The sequence below is a fragment of the Zingiber officinale genome, chromosome 8A (genome assembly GCF_018446385.1).
Source record: "Zingiber officinale cultivar Zhangliang chromosome 8A, Zo_v1.1, whole genome shotgun sequence".
NCBI classification, from domain to species: domain Eukaryota; kingdom Viridiplantae; phylum Streptophyta; class Magnoliopsida; order Zingiberales; family Zingiberaceae; genus Zingiber; species Zingiber officinale.
In genome coordinates this window covers 140,426,156-140,441,449 of record NC_056000.1, presented here as the reverse complement: position 1 = coordinate 140,441,449, position 15,294 = coordinate 140,426,156, and the positions used below count along the sequence as shown (strand labels likewise).

The 15,294-nt window shown below is 37.5% G+C and overlaps 2 protein-coding genes and 1 long non-coding RNA gene across 7 annotated transcripts; 2 read left to right on the top strand and 1 right to left on the bottom strand.

The window, feature by feature from the left end:
• Nucleotides 1-573: 573 nt before the first annotated feature.
• Nucleotides 574-5,528, top strand: LOC122010440 (protein TPX2-like). Its single transcript, XM_042566973.1, has 22 exons — nt 574-917; nt 1,232-1,311; nt 1,425-1,486; nt 1,583-1,670; nt 1,763-1,812; nt 1,910-2,016; nt 2,109-2,361; nt 2,439-2,529; nt 2,622-2,696; nt 2,795-2,971; nt 3,066-3,128; nt 3,196-3,279; nt 3,360-3,436; nt 3,535-3,613; nt 3,699-3,830; nt 3,918-4,004; nt 4,099-4,218; nt 4,301-4,467; nt 4,556-4,664; nt 4,861-4,920; nt 5,007-5,101; nt 5,205-5,528. The coding sequence occupies exons 1-22, from the start codon at nt 764-766 to the stop codon at nt 5,290-5,292; spliced, it is 2,298 nt and encodes a 765-aa protein (XP_042422907.1). The 5' UTR covers nt 574-763; the 3' UTR covers nt 5,293-5,528.
• Nucleotides 5,529-6,984: 1,456 nt separating this feature from the next.
• Nucleotides 6,985-11,545, bottom strand: LOC122010439. 3 transcript variants are annotated; one of them, XR_006119896.1, is made up of 7 exons: nt 11,407-11,545; nt 10,832-10,917; nt 10,187-10,757; nt 8,542-8,648; nt 8,317-8,451; nt 8,134-8,230; nt 6,985-7,240 (listed from the first exon to the last, which is right to left on the bottom strand). It is a non-coding gene; the product is annotated as an uncharacterized LOC122010439 (long non-coding RNA). The 3 variants fall into 3 exon arrangements; XR_006119897.1 differs by having other exon boundaries at nt 8,546-8,648; XR_006119898.1 differs by having other exon boundaries at nt 8,555-8,648.
• On the top strand, nt 9,310-12,249 carry LOC122010438 (L-type lectin-domain containing receptor kinase IX.1-like). 3 transcript variants are annotated; one of them, XM_042566972.1, is made up of 2 exons: nt 9,310-9,467; nt 10,157-12,249. In XM_042566972.1, the coding sequence occupies exon 2, from the start codon at nt 10,159-10,161 to the stop codon at nt 12,148-12,150; it is 1,992 nt and encodes a 663-aa protein (XP_042422906.1). In that variant the 5' UTR covers nt 9,310-9,467; nt 10,157-10,158; the 3' UTR covers nt 12,151-12,249. The 3 variants fall into 3 exon arrangements, with proteins under 3 accessions (XP_042422906.1, XP_042422904.1, XP_042422905.1); XM_042566970.1 differs by having other exon boundaries at nt 10,124-12,249; XM_042566971.1 differs by lacking the exon at nt 9,310-9,467 and adding an exon at nt 9,472-9,580 and having other exon boundaries at nt 10,124-12,249.
• The last annotated feature ends 3,045 nt before the right edge of the window (nt 12,250-15,294 follow it).

The following is a 15,294-nucleotide window of genomic DNA, read 5'->3' as shown; positions in this document are numbered from 1 at the left end:
ATTTATCTTCCTTGGTATCTTTATTTATTTTGATAGAGGAAGATAAATATATGTGGAGTAATTTATAAATAAAAAGGATATATACGTTATTTTTGAATATATAATTTAATTTTATGAGTAAAAAATATATATGTGTCATTTTTTTTTTCATATATGATTGAAGTGATTAATTTTGACTCTAATATTATTTATTGATGAATTATGTTTCTCTTTTTAAAAAAAAAAATTAATGAAGTAAAAGTTGAAAATTTGTCTGCGCAAAATTTTTTACTTAATTTTACTTTCTACGCTTCTAAGTAAATTTCCCCTCCCCTCCCCTCCCCTCCCCCATCTCCTAGTCTTAGAAGTAAACAGAGCGTAATCCTTGACCCTGTCCTCCGAGAAACGTGCATGGCACGTGGAAGAGGATAACGTTACATAGGCGATCTAAAAGCCACGTAATAAACCCGCTTCCCCAATTAGCCGTTACAGGAGGCCCCACAGCCGCCTTTTAAAATTTTCCTGACCGTTGCGTTCCCTTCCGTTTATTTCACGCCATTTTCTTCCTGACTGCGACTAACCAAAATCTCAACGCGAGACAGCGAGCGAGCGAGCGAGCGAGAGAGAGGAGGAGATAAAAACCCTCAAGACCTCGCCAAGCATCTCGGAACCAATCAATCGAAGGATTCGACCCGACAGATTGCTGCTTTTCGCCGATCCGATCCGATAGCCTTTCGATTGCCCTCGGCGGAGTCGAAAGATCTGCGATTTTTTGGGAGGTCCGATGACGGCCAGCGGCGGAGTTGAGGTCCTGCAGGTCGACGAGGTTTACGAGTACAGGGCTCCCAGATTCTTCGATTTCAGCAACGAGGAGAGCGAGGAGGACGTCCGAAGGGCGGAGCTTTGGTTCGAGACTTCCCTCAGCTACGATCCGTCTCGTACGTTTCTTTGTGCCCTAGTTAACCTCTTTAATGATTTGTGAATGGATTCGTTTGGATTTCGCTTGTGCTTATTAAAGACTTGATGGTGAAGATTTAGGGCTTTGTTTTGCTAGTCTTGAATACAACCAATGGCGGAGTTAGGGTTTCGTTTTAGATTCATAGACTGCAGTTGATTTTGTTGAAGCTATACCGCTTATTTCTTGATTTTGATACCGAAGTCATGATCCTTCTCTACATGATGAGATTTTCCCCATTAATTTTTTGGCATTTGCTCGAAGATTAGGACTTACTATGTTCCTTGGTTTACATAGCTTTCGTGCCCAGAATTAGAGAAAGCAGATCTGTTCAACTTGACAGCCTCTGTGACTTCGGAAACATAGATGAAATCAAGGTGTTATTTTATTCTAAACAAGCCTATTTATTCATGTCAATGGAAAAAAATATCCTCCTATTTTGGCTAATTTATCCTCCTCCTTTTTCCTTTTTTTTCACTTCAAATTGCAGGTGGAAGTAAAAAATGGAGTTTGGCAGTCTGATTCAAACCGTGAAGATGAGAAAACAACACGGTTGGAAAATTATGATTGTAGATCTCTTTCCTCTGCTGACTCATGAATATTAAGTTCCTAATTAAGTTTTTTTTCTTCTCATACTCGTGTTTTCAGAACGCACATGCAGGAGAACGTAGCGAGTATGAAGACTATGGCTGAAGAAGGACAAGTAACAGTGGATAAGAAGGATATAATTATGTCGGTAAGTTGAAAGGTTCTAGTCTGAAGAAAACAATCAATACGCTATAATTATATTTTTAGTGACCTAAGTTCTTTATATTTTTGTATGTCCAGGAGGTAACCAAGCCTTGCGTGAGTGTCATTGTTCTGCCAAAGGAGATTAGGTTTACATTTGGCATCCTTTACCCTTCTTCTTTTTCTCATCATCTTACTTGAAAACTAAACTCATAGGTTCGATCTATCTATTTTTTGTAATTGTAGCTCATCCAGTGACAATTCTTCATCCTTAGCAATAGCTGGTTCTTTGAACAGGAAGGACCAGTGTTTTGAATTCCCTGTAGTAGTTTCAGGTGGTGCTCCAGATGCAGGCATGTTCAACTAACTTTGATGAAAAGCTTGTAGTTTGATCGACTTATACCTCCTTTTGATTTAGTCACAATGCTTGAATTTTCATTAACAGCATCAGCAGCTTGCACTGTCAAAGCACAGAGGACTACTAAAATGCTAGCACCCAAAATGAAGGAGAGCCATGTAACCGTAGAACCATGCACTCCAAAATCACACAGAATGGCAAGGAAAGGAGTAGCAGCACTAAGCAGTTCAAAGAATTTAACTGCTACGAGAACTGTTTCAATTCAAAAACCATCTGTTTTAAAGGAGAAAAGCAAGTTGTCCTCTTCCCAATCTTCAAAAAATGCTAAGAATGTGACCAAGTAAGGATTTCGATTTTGCAGATATTCTATTATGAATTACCATGACATGTTTTTATCTATAACTGGTGTCCTGGTAGTGTTGCTGCAAAGAATATAACGTCTATTGGAATTGCGCAAGAAAATCAAGCTATTAAAAGGCAAAAGCTGGATGATGGAAGATCCAAACAGGTTAATACTTTTGAAATCTTTTTTCTAATAACCTTTTTTTTACTTAGAACAATATAATTATTAATATTTCATTTTGATATGGTCATAAATAGATACACAATTTGAAAAATAGAGTTCTACTCCACAAGTCGAGATTGGGTTTAGCTAGTGCTCCTGATGTGCAGCAGGTACATGATAATATGGTCAACTTTATTCTTCTGATAATTAGATGAGTGTTGAAACCATCCAGTAAGACCTTCATTTGCTCATGCATCATCATCTTTAGGATGATGCAGCTTCAGTCAAACAAAGATGGCCTGCACTTACTTTGACAAGGCCAAAGGATCCTGAACTGGAAACCGCCCGTAGAGTTCGGGCAGTGAGAATAAAGAGCTCCGTGGAGCTTGAAGAAGAGATGCTAGCAAAAATGCCCAAATTTAGAGCACGTCCTTTAAACAAGAAGGTTTGGTGTTTTTCTTTCTCAAGAACCTTGATTCTGTGAGGCTTGAATACTGTCCTAATGAGTTTTTTTTTTTTTTTTTTTTTCAATTTTGCAGCTTTTTGATGCACCTGCATTTCCTTTGTTTTCCAAAAGTTCTCCTCAAACACCTGTTTTTCAGGTAGTATTTGCTTGATTTTTCTTAAGGCCAAGAAATTTATCTTATTGTTTATTTTACTACTGGCTAGGAATTCCATTTCAAGACAATGGAAAGAGCAAATCAGCATGCCGATACTTCATCAATAGCCTCATCGCTAGATAGTTCTGTTCAGGTAATCTATTTTCTTTACATAAATAATGGATTATGATATCCCATAATGTTGTTTTCTAATAACTTAAGACCATCTAACAGAATCAGATCAAACCCCTCAAACTCACTGAACCAAAAGTCCCTCATCTTGAAACGGCACTCCGAGCTAGACCTCCAAAGTATGCCAATCTTCATGGATACTATATTAATTCAAGGTTTTCACTCATTTGCAATGGATGCATATTTCAACATGCACTTCCTTTTTACATTGTCGCAGGATAAAAAGTTCTGAGGAACTAGAAAGGGAGGAACTAGAAAAGATGCCAAAGTTCAAGGCTTGGCCGCTAAACAAAAAGGTGTCTAATTTTTTTCATAGTTGTTTTTAGACTTCCTTTAACTCAAATTCGAATTCTCACCAATGTTTTCCAAACCCCTACTCAGATTCTTGAGAGCAAGGGGGATATTGGTTTATTTTGCAACACAAAGCCGCAGATTACTGTTCCCGATGAGTTCCATTTTGCAACAGATGATAGGTTGGGTCCATCTGCTGCCGTTGATGAACTCTTTGATAAGGTAGCATCGCAATCTTCTCTTTTTGTTGATTAAACTGGGAGTAAGCATGAGATGTTTACACGCATTTGTGACATGGCCCCTCTTCAGCTTTCACTGCATCCTGAATCTTCTAACCATGAGAAGAAAGAAGTTCCCAAATTGACAATACCGAATCCTTTTCATCTTCATACAGAGGTGTGATGGATCATCTTACTTTCTTCTTTCCTTATTCCTTTGCTGTGTGAATGATAATCCTACTTGACTTCGCGTATCTCCTGATCCTCTTCAGGAGAGAGGACTCAAAAAAGAAAAACAATTTGCGAAGCAACTTTTACAGAAGGAGCTGGAAGAGGAAATAGCCAGGATTCCTAAGGGATTACCTTATCCTTATACCACAGATTTTCCAGTGGTAAGAAGTAGTGGCATCATTTAAATGACTACCTTTGTGTTTCCATTTTCTTCACACGATTATAATTTCCCCATATTTTCAGTTGCCTCCCAAACCTAAGCCTAAGCAGTGCACAAAGCCTGAAGGTTTTCAATTGGAAAGCCTTGTTAGGCATGAAGAGGAGCTGCAGAGAAGGATGGAAGAGAAAGAAAGGGCAGAAAGAGAGGAGGCGGAGAGAAGAATTTTTAGAGCGCGACCAATTTTGAAAGAGTAAAAAAAAACACCCTCTTCTTCCATCTAAGTTCGCCTCTTTTCTCCCCTAAAACTGTCACTAAACAATTGTGTTTATTTGGCACAGTGATCCTTTGCCACTTCCAGAAAGGGAAAGAAGGCCTCTTACTGAGGTCCAAGAATTTGCCTTGCATGTGGATCACAGAGCTGTCCAGAGATCAGAGTTCGATAAAGTGGTTAGTAAATGTTTTACAAAAAAACTAATCATTATTTTTCTCTTCTTATGACTACTAGAAACATATCTAGAATACCAATAGCTACTGTTTTTTATTTACTTTGTGTATATCATCTACTACATTTGTCATTGTTTCATTAAAACAATGCTTACCATGGAAATTAAGTAATAATAGTATTTGTTCATGTCATGTCCAGATCAAGGAGAAAGAGTTGACCTATAAGAGATTTAGAGAGGAGCAGGAGTTCGCCAAGATTGTAAGTAGTGTCAGGAGCATTTTTTGAGATGTTGGGTTGTTGATTCCACTTATAATTTTTGTGTTGTATATATGAAATGACACTAGATGGAAGAAGAGAAGGTAGTAAAGCAGATGAGAAGGACAATGGTGCCTCATGCCAGACCACTACCAAGTTTTGAAAACCCATTCATCCCCCAAAAGTGAGCAGCTCCAAGCAAATCAAACAAGTTTCTTCCAAATCACTAATAAACAAAACTTGTATTTCTTTTTTATAATTCCTAACCAGATTTGCTGTATGTGCAGATCTACAAAGGAAGCAACAAAGCCAAAGTCTCCAGATTTGAGGGTGAACCAGAGAATAGAGAGGTGGCAGGCATTCCACATGAGATGATGATTTTGTTGTTTAAATGAAGTTTGTTCAAGACTTGCTTGAACTAGACTAGTTTACAGATGCGCTGATCTGAAGGGATAGAAGAAATTCAATCTGAAGAGGTAGAAGTTCAAGAGCCTTTGTTAGCGTGGACTGTACATATATGATGTTGTTATAATTTACTATTGATTGGTTGGTACTGGTAGTTTGTGAATTTGAATATCTGACAATGGATTCCACCTGTTGTTTATTTATCATCTTATAGTTTCAACTTGACATCCACCTGTTGTTGATGGCATTCGAAGCTGCGTTGATGTGCGGAAGCTTCACGGACGATCTTGATTGCATCACGGAAGCCTCTGGCAAGAACACTAGCTTTGAGATCCATGGCAAAATGGTTCGATTTAAATCTATTGTAGCAAATAGTGATTACGTTAATATCAGGTGTCTCCGTCCTAAGTTATATAAAAAAAGATAAATTATGATATGTGAGTTTATAGTCGACCGTTAAGTGATTAAAAGATGAGAGGAATTTTTTTTTTTCGAAAACATGCGTCTGTAAAAAATTCACACATTATTCTATTATAACTGTTACTTTCTAGTCAACTGAGCATCACCAAATCCAATTGGTAATACAAGCATATATCTTATAAAGTTTAGTTTGAATTATTCTAACCAGGATTGGAACAAAATCGAACTATAATTTAAAATAATTTAAATTCAAATTCAGAGTTTAATTTAACGGTAAATTATGAAAAAAATCTTCAACCATAACTTAATTTTTACCCTAGTCCCCATGTCAAAAAATATTTGTTCTCCCTCCCTAACTAGACATAATGGATACTAATTTATTTAATTATTCTTATTTTTATAGATAAAAAAATCTGAAAGAATTTATTTAATTCTTTCTAAATTTAATATATTTGAATTAGAATCTAATCTATTTTCTAACAAATTGAGTTGATTTTTTTTTACTTGATCAATCGATTAGTCAATCAATTGATATGACTCACAATCGGATTAGTCAGATGGAAAAAGAGTCAAACTCAATTTGATAAAAAATAAATTAATTTTTAGTTTAAAGTATTAAATTTAGAAAAAATTATACTTTATTTTGGTTATTTTTACTTATAAAAAATGAAGGATAATTAGATAAATTAATATAAATTAGAAAGTTACATACAAAGTAGAAACAAACTTTAAACTTTTTCTTACACAGGAGGGAGAATGATTTGTTAGTATAGACTTTTGAACAATTTTCTCTTAATTTAAACCTATTTAAATTAAAATTATATTAAAATAATTATAGTTCAGTTCAAGTTTGACTTGTCAACTGTTCATGAATAATTAAATAAAATATTATGAGTTGGAATTTAATTTTAAAAAAAAATATTAATGATTGAGTTCGATTTGAATTCCATAATTTGTAAAGCTGACGAACAAAACGGACATTTGCATCCCTTTTCTCCAAATGGGCGGGCAAGTCACTGTCACATGTGGAGAAGTAACAAGATGGTCAAAATGCTCATTGTTCGGTAGCTCAATTAAATTGTATTCATAAGTCATATAAAATGACAATTTTCTATTTCAATTTATTACGAAGACTTGTAAATTTGAAAAAGGAGTAAAGGGAGAAAAATAGGTATTTAAAGCCAATTTCGATCAGTCGATTCAATTATTTAGAATCGAATTCCACGAAGACCATTACAATGGAAAAGAATTATTTAGAAAAGTAAAAATAGAATTGGCTTGTGCTCATGTCCTTGACAATTAGGGCAAGAAATTTAATAAACAGCATTTCCATAAACACCGTTAAACAAAAGTTGAATATTAGTAAGGATTGTAGTCATGGATTTGATGCTTTTAGTTTGATTACACGTGGCCAAAGCAGATCTGAGGTAGGGTTTGGTTAGAGGGAGCTAACAATAGAGTTCAGCCCAACTGTCTGTATCCCGGTAATGAATGGCTACTGTGAAATAGAATGAGAAAAAATAAATTTAATTAATGCCACTAGTGATAGTTTAGAATAATTAGAAAATTATACAAATTAAACACTTCATTTTGAACAAAGAAAAGCGATTAATCAGGCCCGACAACAAGTTTTCCAACAAGCTTTACAAGGAGCTCTAGGAACTTTGAATAGTTGCTTGAATAATGAATTACATTTCCGAAGGAGCTCTAGGAACTTATTGAAAGTCTATTTGGTCGGCCAGGTTTGGACGAGGTGTTTGCGGCTGCGAAAAGCCTAGACCAAGGTGTCTGAAGTGAGAATGAGTAAGGTCCATAAGTAAGCTTTCTGTTGGTCTGAAGTGAGATTTGTGTCGCGATACAATTCCCAAATACACATATTCAAATAACTTCTTCAAAATATTATCCATATTAGAATAGGTTATTATACTTGCTAATAATTTTTATATTACTTTGACATTATTATATGGCTATGCAGAAAGTCATTATGTAAACTTTTATGACAAACAACAAAGTGATTCAATTAAATAATCAAATTACTTTGATTATGGGAGGTCAATCCTCTCGAAGTGATCATCCCATCCATACGAGGCAGTTGGGATAGTTGGCACATGGTTCTAGTGTTGGCATCTTGTCGACCCGGTTAGTTACATTTGGTATTCTATCTTCACCATAGCTCTCTCCTATTCTTTTGCCCCAATAAATGTAGTGGGCAAAACTACCCACATTTAAGTCCAAAGGAACTCATTTAACTATAGTAACCACTTTTAGTTCATGTCAACTATGAAAGAATTAAACCTTCAGATGACGAGGTTAGTCTACTGGCTATTTTCCAGAAATATTCAGATAAAAAAATATGAAAATATATATAAAGGGAGAAAGGTTAGGCATTACCTTCCACCAATTCCAGATGTCTGCTAAATTCCAATTCGTGTCTATAACCAAACAGCTTTTTTTTCTTCTTTGTTTTTTCCCCTGCCAACCCTTTTCTCTGATAAGATCATATGTATAGTTATTGACTCACAAAAAACATGTAGATTGACTTGACTTTGATGTAGTTAGTTGATATTAACTTACATGTATGGCCTTAATTAAGTTTCTGGCAGAGAACAGACATCACTTATCCACTTGTTGAGATATAGACATGTGAGACATTGTCATGCACTGTCATCCTTTTTGGTGCTGTGTGTTCAAATCAAAAGGCAAAGATTCCTGATCGACAAAGACATGTCACTCGACATAAATAAAAGACAATTACTTTGAAAGATATGCATTAGATGCATGTGCTCATGAAACATGCACCTACTAAAAATACATGTTTGTGCTTTAAGTAGCATGCCTATGAGCAAGTCTTTTATCCTTTTTCCCTTCAATGGACCAGCTTCGTTGCAGTATGGAAACAGGACTTGCTGTTAACAAAAGAAAATCCATAAATTAATATGAACTCACCAAAAAAATCAAGGTCAAGTGGTCTAACATTTTGGCTAGCATACAAGTTCATTACAAGAAAGAAGATTTCACAAACAGAAAATGTAAAAGTGATGGAAAATGCTCTTCACTCTTATATAAATTCTAAACAAAACCAAACAAGCATCCTAAACTGAGTCTGTCAATGAAAACATTTGATTGAGTTCAGATTATAGCACAAATCGTGCTTGAATTCATGCACACCTCTATTTGATTTGTTTGCGACTGAATGGATGACTCTTTGTAGGTCAAAGATGCAAATTCAACAAGTTTACATGTAATGAAGATAGTTTAAAGATAAAGAAAGTAATTTCTCCTGATTTGGCTTGTTAAAATGAGGACTTCTAAGCCAGGTAAGAAACTTTGCAATTTACACAAGCAACTAGTTAAGTAACTGTCTACATTTGATTTGATAAAGAAAGCTGACTTGTCTTCTTTAAGAAAGACAGGGACTCAGCAATTAGTTAAGTCCATGCAACAAGCCATGTACTTAAGATGGTAAACACTGCAAAGGCATGCTTAACCTCTTCAGCAGAGGAATCTTCTCGGCTGCTCTGCACCATATAATACTTCACAGTTCAAGACAAGTCAACCTTTGAACATTTGAAAGAATCAGCAAGATGACTGAAATAATAAAAATCCAACTGTGGAATATTGGGACTCTTATCATCTGCATTTTAGTGATCCAAGTAGTTTCTCTCTCAGTCTCTCTCTCTCTCTTTTTCTTGGAAGTAGGCTCTCTCTTGGAAGAACAACAAAAGGTATGTCCTATATGCTATAACTAGATCAAGAAATTCATTGTAAAATATCAAATTCTCAATTACTCTAGATGCAGTCGCTCTACTTTGTTCAGATAAATCATGAAGAAGCACTGGTAACCTAATCTTCCTTTAAGTCTCAAAAAGTTATTCTAGCATTTTGCAATTGTTTACACCAGATAATTCTTGTCTGAATGTTCTCATTAAAATTTCAATGGCTTTTCTTCTCGCATGCTCATCCCCTTCATTTTGCATTAGTGGAACATGATTGATAAAATCACCCTGTGCTATGGCCATTTACCTTTGTAGTCCTTTTTTCCTTTTCTCCGTCTTTTTATATTCTCTTTCCTATTCTTTCTTTGTTTTCTTTGATCTGAACATAGTTATTGAAATTTTATCAAGTATCTAAGTAACAACCTTGTGTTTGTGTAAGTAATTGGTAATATTGCTTCAAAATATGGTCACATATGTTGGTGAAACAAGAACCACGCTTTGTAAACTTTTTTGCAGTCATATTCTAGCCTGCTTTGTGGTTCTTGGTACTTCTAATGGCATTTACAGTCATATGTTTTATGCACATAAAACTGCCTTAAGCTAATCATGAAAAAGAAATTCAGTTTTGCCATGTTGCTGATTCTCTATGTTAACTTGTACTGCAGAATAATTGGCAACTACTTTTTCTCAAATTTCAGCAATGATTCTGCACAAATTAAGGATCTTACCTGTTTTCTTGTCAATAATAATACCCTTGGCAACCTCGCTCTCCTTCAACTTCCCTAGCTTCAATGGGACTTCAAAGATCACATTCGAAGGTGATGCAGTCATTAATGGCTCCACCATAATGCTCACCAAGGAAGGTGCCAATTTGGCGAGCGCTAGTAGGGCAACCTATAAAGACCCCCTTCATCTCTGGAACAACAAAAGAAAAGAACTCACTAACTTCACCACACAATTCTCCTTCATCATCGACTCCCATGAGACAAACTATGCCGATGGTTTTGCCTTCTTACTCGCACCATACCCTGCCACGTTGCCCTTATATGCTAAAGGTGGCTACCTTGGCCTTTACTCCAACACCACAATCCTCAATCAAACCAGTAAAATGGTGGCTGTGGAGTTTGACACCTTCAGCAACTATGAATGGGATCCCAAAGGTGAACATCTTGGCATCGACATAAATTCAATCAACTCTTCAACATACGTTCCTTGGAACAGTAGCATCAGGGAACACAGAATCGGTAATGCATGGGTGAATTATGATTCCATCACCCACAACTTGAGCCTCTTCTTAACCTATCCAGAGACAAATCAATCACCAAGTGCCAATTACAGGATAAGTTACATTATTGATCTGAGAGAGGCCTTACCAGAACTTGTAACAGTAGGCTTCTCCGCAGCCACTGGTAACTTCACTGAGACGCATACCATTCTATCATGGTCCTTCAACTCGACTCTGCAACCAAAGAAGAAAAAAAACATTCTTATAATCATCATCGGTTGTGCCATTGGAGTGGTATTGACGGTGGCAATATGCTTGATATGTTTCATTTGTGGCAAGAACAGGAGGAAGAAGAATCATGCAAAGGAGCACATGGACTGTGATGAGGATATAGATCACGAGTTTGAGAGCGAAGGAGGACCGAAGAGGTTCTCTTTCCAGGAACTGTCATTTGCAACAAAGGACTTCTCAGAAGAGAAGAAGCTCGGAGAGGGTGGCTTCGGATTGGTTTACAAAGGATGCTTGAAAGACATCAACCTCGATGTGGCGATCAAGAGGATTTCCAAGGGCTCGAAACAGGGGAGGAAGGAGTATATCTCAGAGGTGAAGATCTTCAGCAGGTTGAGACATCGGAACCTGGTGCAGCTCATCGGGTGGTGCCACACCAAAGGCGAGTTCTTGCTCGTCTACGAGTTCATGCCCAATGGGAGTCTCGATTCTTACCTATACAGCAAGGCGAAGTTTCTACAGTGGCCGGCGCGGCACAGGATCGCGATGGGCTTGGCCTCGGCGCTCTTCTATCTGCACGAGGAGGGGCAGCAATGCGTGGTTCACCGCGACATCAAGCCGAGCAATGTGATGCTGGACTCAGCGTTCAACGCCAAGCTCGGCGATTTCGGTCTCGCGAGGCTCGTCGACCACGACAGCGACCTGCAGACCACGGATCTGGCCGGCACCAGGGGGTACATGGCGCCGGAGTGCTTCTACACCGGCAAGGCAAGTAAGGAATCGGACGTCTACAGCTTCGGCATTGTGGCGCTCGAGATCGCGTGCGGGAGACGGACGATCGAGCCGAACGAGCAGCAGAGCAAGACGAGATTGGCGGAATGGGTTTGGAATCTCTACGGAAGGGGGAAGATCTTGGAAGCGGTGGATGCGAGGCTTGAGGGGAACTTCGAGCAGAGGCAGATCGAGAGCCTGATGGTGGTGGGGCTGTGGTGCGCCCACCCGGACTCGTCTCTGCGGCCATCCATCAAGCAGGTGATCAACGCGCTGAGCTTCGAGGCGCCCTTGCCGGTGCTTCCTCCAAACCGGCCCGTGCCGATGTACTTCACGCCGGAGTTCGAAACGTTCGCCGCCGGGGAGAATTCGTCGGTGGCGAATTCCGCGCCGTCCGGCCAGTTCACGCACTCGTTCGAGTTGACCTTGTCGCCCAACTCGCTTTTGAACAGCATGTCTGAAACTTAGAAAGGAAAAGTTATTACACAAACTTTAGGGGGCGAAAAGAAAATATGTGACCGATTGATAAATATTATAATTATTGTAAAAAGTACTCCTTACCAACAGAATTTTCACATATTAATATTGTATTGCAATTTTAGTATTTTTTTTAAAAATAATTTTAGAATTTTTAATATTGTCATGTAAAATTTTCTGATGTGTTAATTAATTCTATGCTTGAAATTATTAATAAAATAATCAATTAGATTCAAGCCAAAATTAATAGAGCGCAATTTTGATTTTGTTATAATACGGTACGCAATTTACTTTGATCAAACTGAAACAATAGTTAAAATAAAGCTAACTCAACCCCGGGATAATGATACATTGGCAAGTTTCTTAATTTTTTTAAAGTGGCGTTTGGTTAAATAATGAAAATGATTATAGGTATGAGTTTGATAGTAAGGTGGAATGAGAATTGAAATAAAATCTACATAATTATATAAGTTTGGTTGATTTTCATAAATTTAAAAATCATTCTCAAATTGTCATTCTCAAACTCACAATCTAAATACTATTTTTTATTATCATTCTATTTCCTTATTCTCAAACATTGTTCTATCCAAACACTAAGAATTGAACGTCGGAGGGTCATCGTCAGAGATCCCTTTCCTAGCTCAGCACTGACGCTGCTTGTGTTGCACGCAGGAGCAAAGTCCCTCAGAGATCAACAGGAGCACCACGTCCCTAGTATCCACTTCTTCGATTTTCAGACAGGATCAAATTAATATATAAGACAAGATATCAACTATAATTGGCCAATAAACAAAGCAAAATTTAACCATCAACCAATTTGGTTATCAAACTTATTACTTTTTCATAGAAGTAAACGACCTCACCAAAAGTTTCGCGCTCTGTCTGATACTGCTTTTCTTTGGCGCTTTCCTCGACCAAGAACTGCTTCCTCCTCAAGTTGAGATTTTCCCCATCTGCAAATCGGTGATTAAATACGATTTGTTACAACATTTAAGGAGCATCTCAGTTCATCTGATGCTACTGATAAATGAAAAATTAACGTTGAAAAATAATAAAAAATTACTTAAAGGCATTATGAATTGGAAAAGATTGTCAATATTACCTTTCAGAGTTTCTGAAATAGAAAGTCAATTATAACAAACACATTCTAACATAGAAGGGAAAAATAGCTAAGAACATAAAAAAAAACTGGCAAATCTCTACAAATAATTAACAAATGTGATTTACTAACAATTACTTACCTCACACGCAATAGCTTATCACATTCATTTTCTTCAGAACCGCCAACTGGACTGTCTTCCTTTGCTTCAGATTTAAGCTCACCATCTTCACCAATTATACCAGGGAGAGTTTCTGTTCCCTCTGCTTCTTCATTTATATCATCATTCCAATCTACTGACTGATGAAGCAAACAGAAGTTGAATTTCAGTACATGCAATAACAGCAAAATCAAATAGCTATCTATAGTTTACAATCAAATATTGTAGCTTTTCTAATTAACAAACTAAAGAGCAGTGAGCTTCACTTCAGATGATTAAGTAAACTACTTGGGGCATAATATAGCTAAAAACAACCTTCTGGAACCACTAGTTCCAACCTGCCCGAAACAGGTGAAACTGACCATTACGAGGTATTAGTTGAATTTAAATACTAGAATTAAATTCAATTTATAATAGAGATGACCTGAACGGATAATCTAAGACTGTCAATAGGAATTGGTTTTTGTTACGTACAGAAAAACGGACTGAGTCGCCGAGTGAGTAAATCAGCCGAGCAACAGATTTGTGTTGCCGAGCGACTTGAATAGGTCTACAGAGTGATAGAATAGATCTACAGAGCAACAGAACAGGTCTACAGAACAGATCTTGACAGAATAATCTACAGAGCAACAGAACATAGCTATAGAATAAATCTTAACAGAACAATATGCAGAGCGACAATAGAAGAATGCTAAAAATGAGGTTCTCGTAGTTTGGCATCATCCTAGATTCATGTTGTTTAGTAAGCATGCTAAAAATGCATGTCAGATGCTGCAAGAAGGTCAATTGGCTCTACTAAACTAAAGCTAACTAAAAGGAAAATCTTTTCTTCGACAGAAAATATGGAAAATAAAATCAACTCTATTAACTGGCTCCTAATGTTCTTGGTGGTCGATATGTGCGATACACTTCACTTATGGTCCAATTATACTTACACATCGTGACACATAAGGTTGCTTCTAAATAGTATAGTTTTTTTTTTCCTTTCTAACTTGAACATAAATGTCATTTGATTCTGTCCGAAGATGTGAAGCTGAAAAGCCGGAGAAATGATAGTTCCGTTGATTGGATGAATGTCTCGCTCCTCTCTACAAAACAAAACCAAACTAGAGAAGGAATCCTTGGCTTTGATCCTCTAACGCACAAGTCAGAAATAGAAGAAGAAGAGAGAGTGAAAGTACTAGGGACAGAGATGCATGTCTTCTTTCTTCATACCTGACATACTCTTTTATATTTTTTTTAGTGACCTTTCATCTTCCTATATTAATTACCAACAGAAAATATCTTTGTCTTGACTTCTTCTCATTTAATGATAGATGGAGTATTATCTTTTGTTTTCTCTTTCCCTTATTAATTATCTGTCTTTTCCTTTTTTATTTATTATTTTATCGGTTCATTATGTGTACAATGTTAACATCATACCTTGAGCCGGACGGGTGGTCCACTCGGCTCGGGCTCCTGGCCCGCTCAACTTGCTCTCCTGTCAACCCGGTTGACCAGAGACTGGTTTACCCAGATGGCCGACCAGACAATGATCCCTCCGATCAGCTAATGAACCACTTCCCGCTCAGGTGCGACCGAACCTTGCTTAAGCCCTGGCGTTGACCGCTTTAACTTTGACCTACACCGTAGCAATTGACTCGTGCCAGGTAGGCACCTCCCTATCGCCGCATCAGAAGCCTCTCCTTTAAGTCTAGTCGAAGGAGGCTGCAAGTCCGACTGACTGGACAAGATGTGTCTTCAGCGACTCTAAGGCCTATTCGGCCCAAATTCTACAGTGTCCGATCGGGCTGCGCTCGGTCTGTAAACACTGATCGACCCATAAGCTAACGCTGCTCAGCTTCATTTTGCCGTTGCCGGGTTCATCCTTGTGACT

Excerpts from the sequence above, each read along its gene's own strand:
- LOC122010440 (XM_042566973.1), top strand. The coding sequence starts at position 764 with ATGACGGCCAGCGGCGGAGTTGAGGTCCTGCAGGTCGACGAGGTTTAC. Across the intron at positions 918-1,231 it reads CCTCAGCTACGATCCGTCTC|CTTTCGTGCCCAGAATTAGA; the intron begins GTACGTTTCTTT and ends TGGTTTACATAG. Across the intron at positions 2,530-2,621 it reads ATGATGGAAGATCCAAACAG|ATACACAATTTGAAAAATAG; the intron begins GTTAATACTTTT and ends GGTCATAAATAG.
- LOC122010438 (XM_042566972.1), top strand. The coding sequence starts at position 10,159 with ATGATTCTGCACAAATTAAGGATCTTACCTGTTTTCTTGTCAATAATA.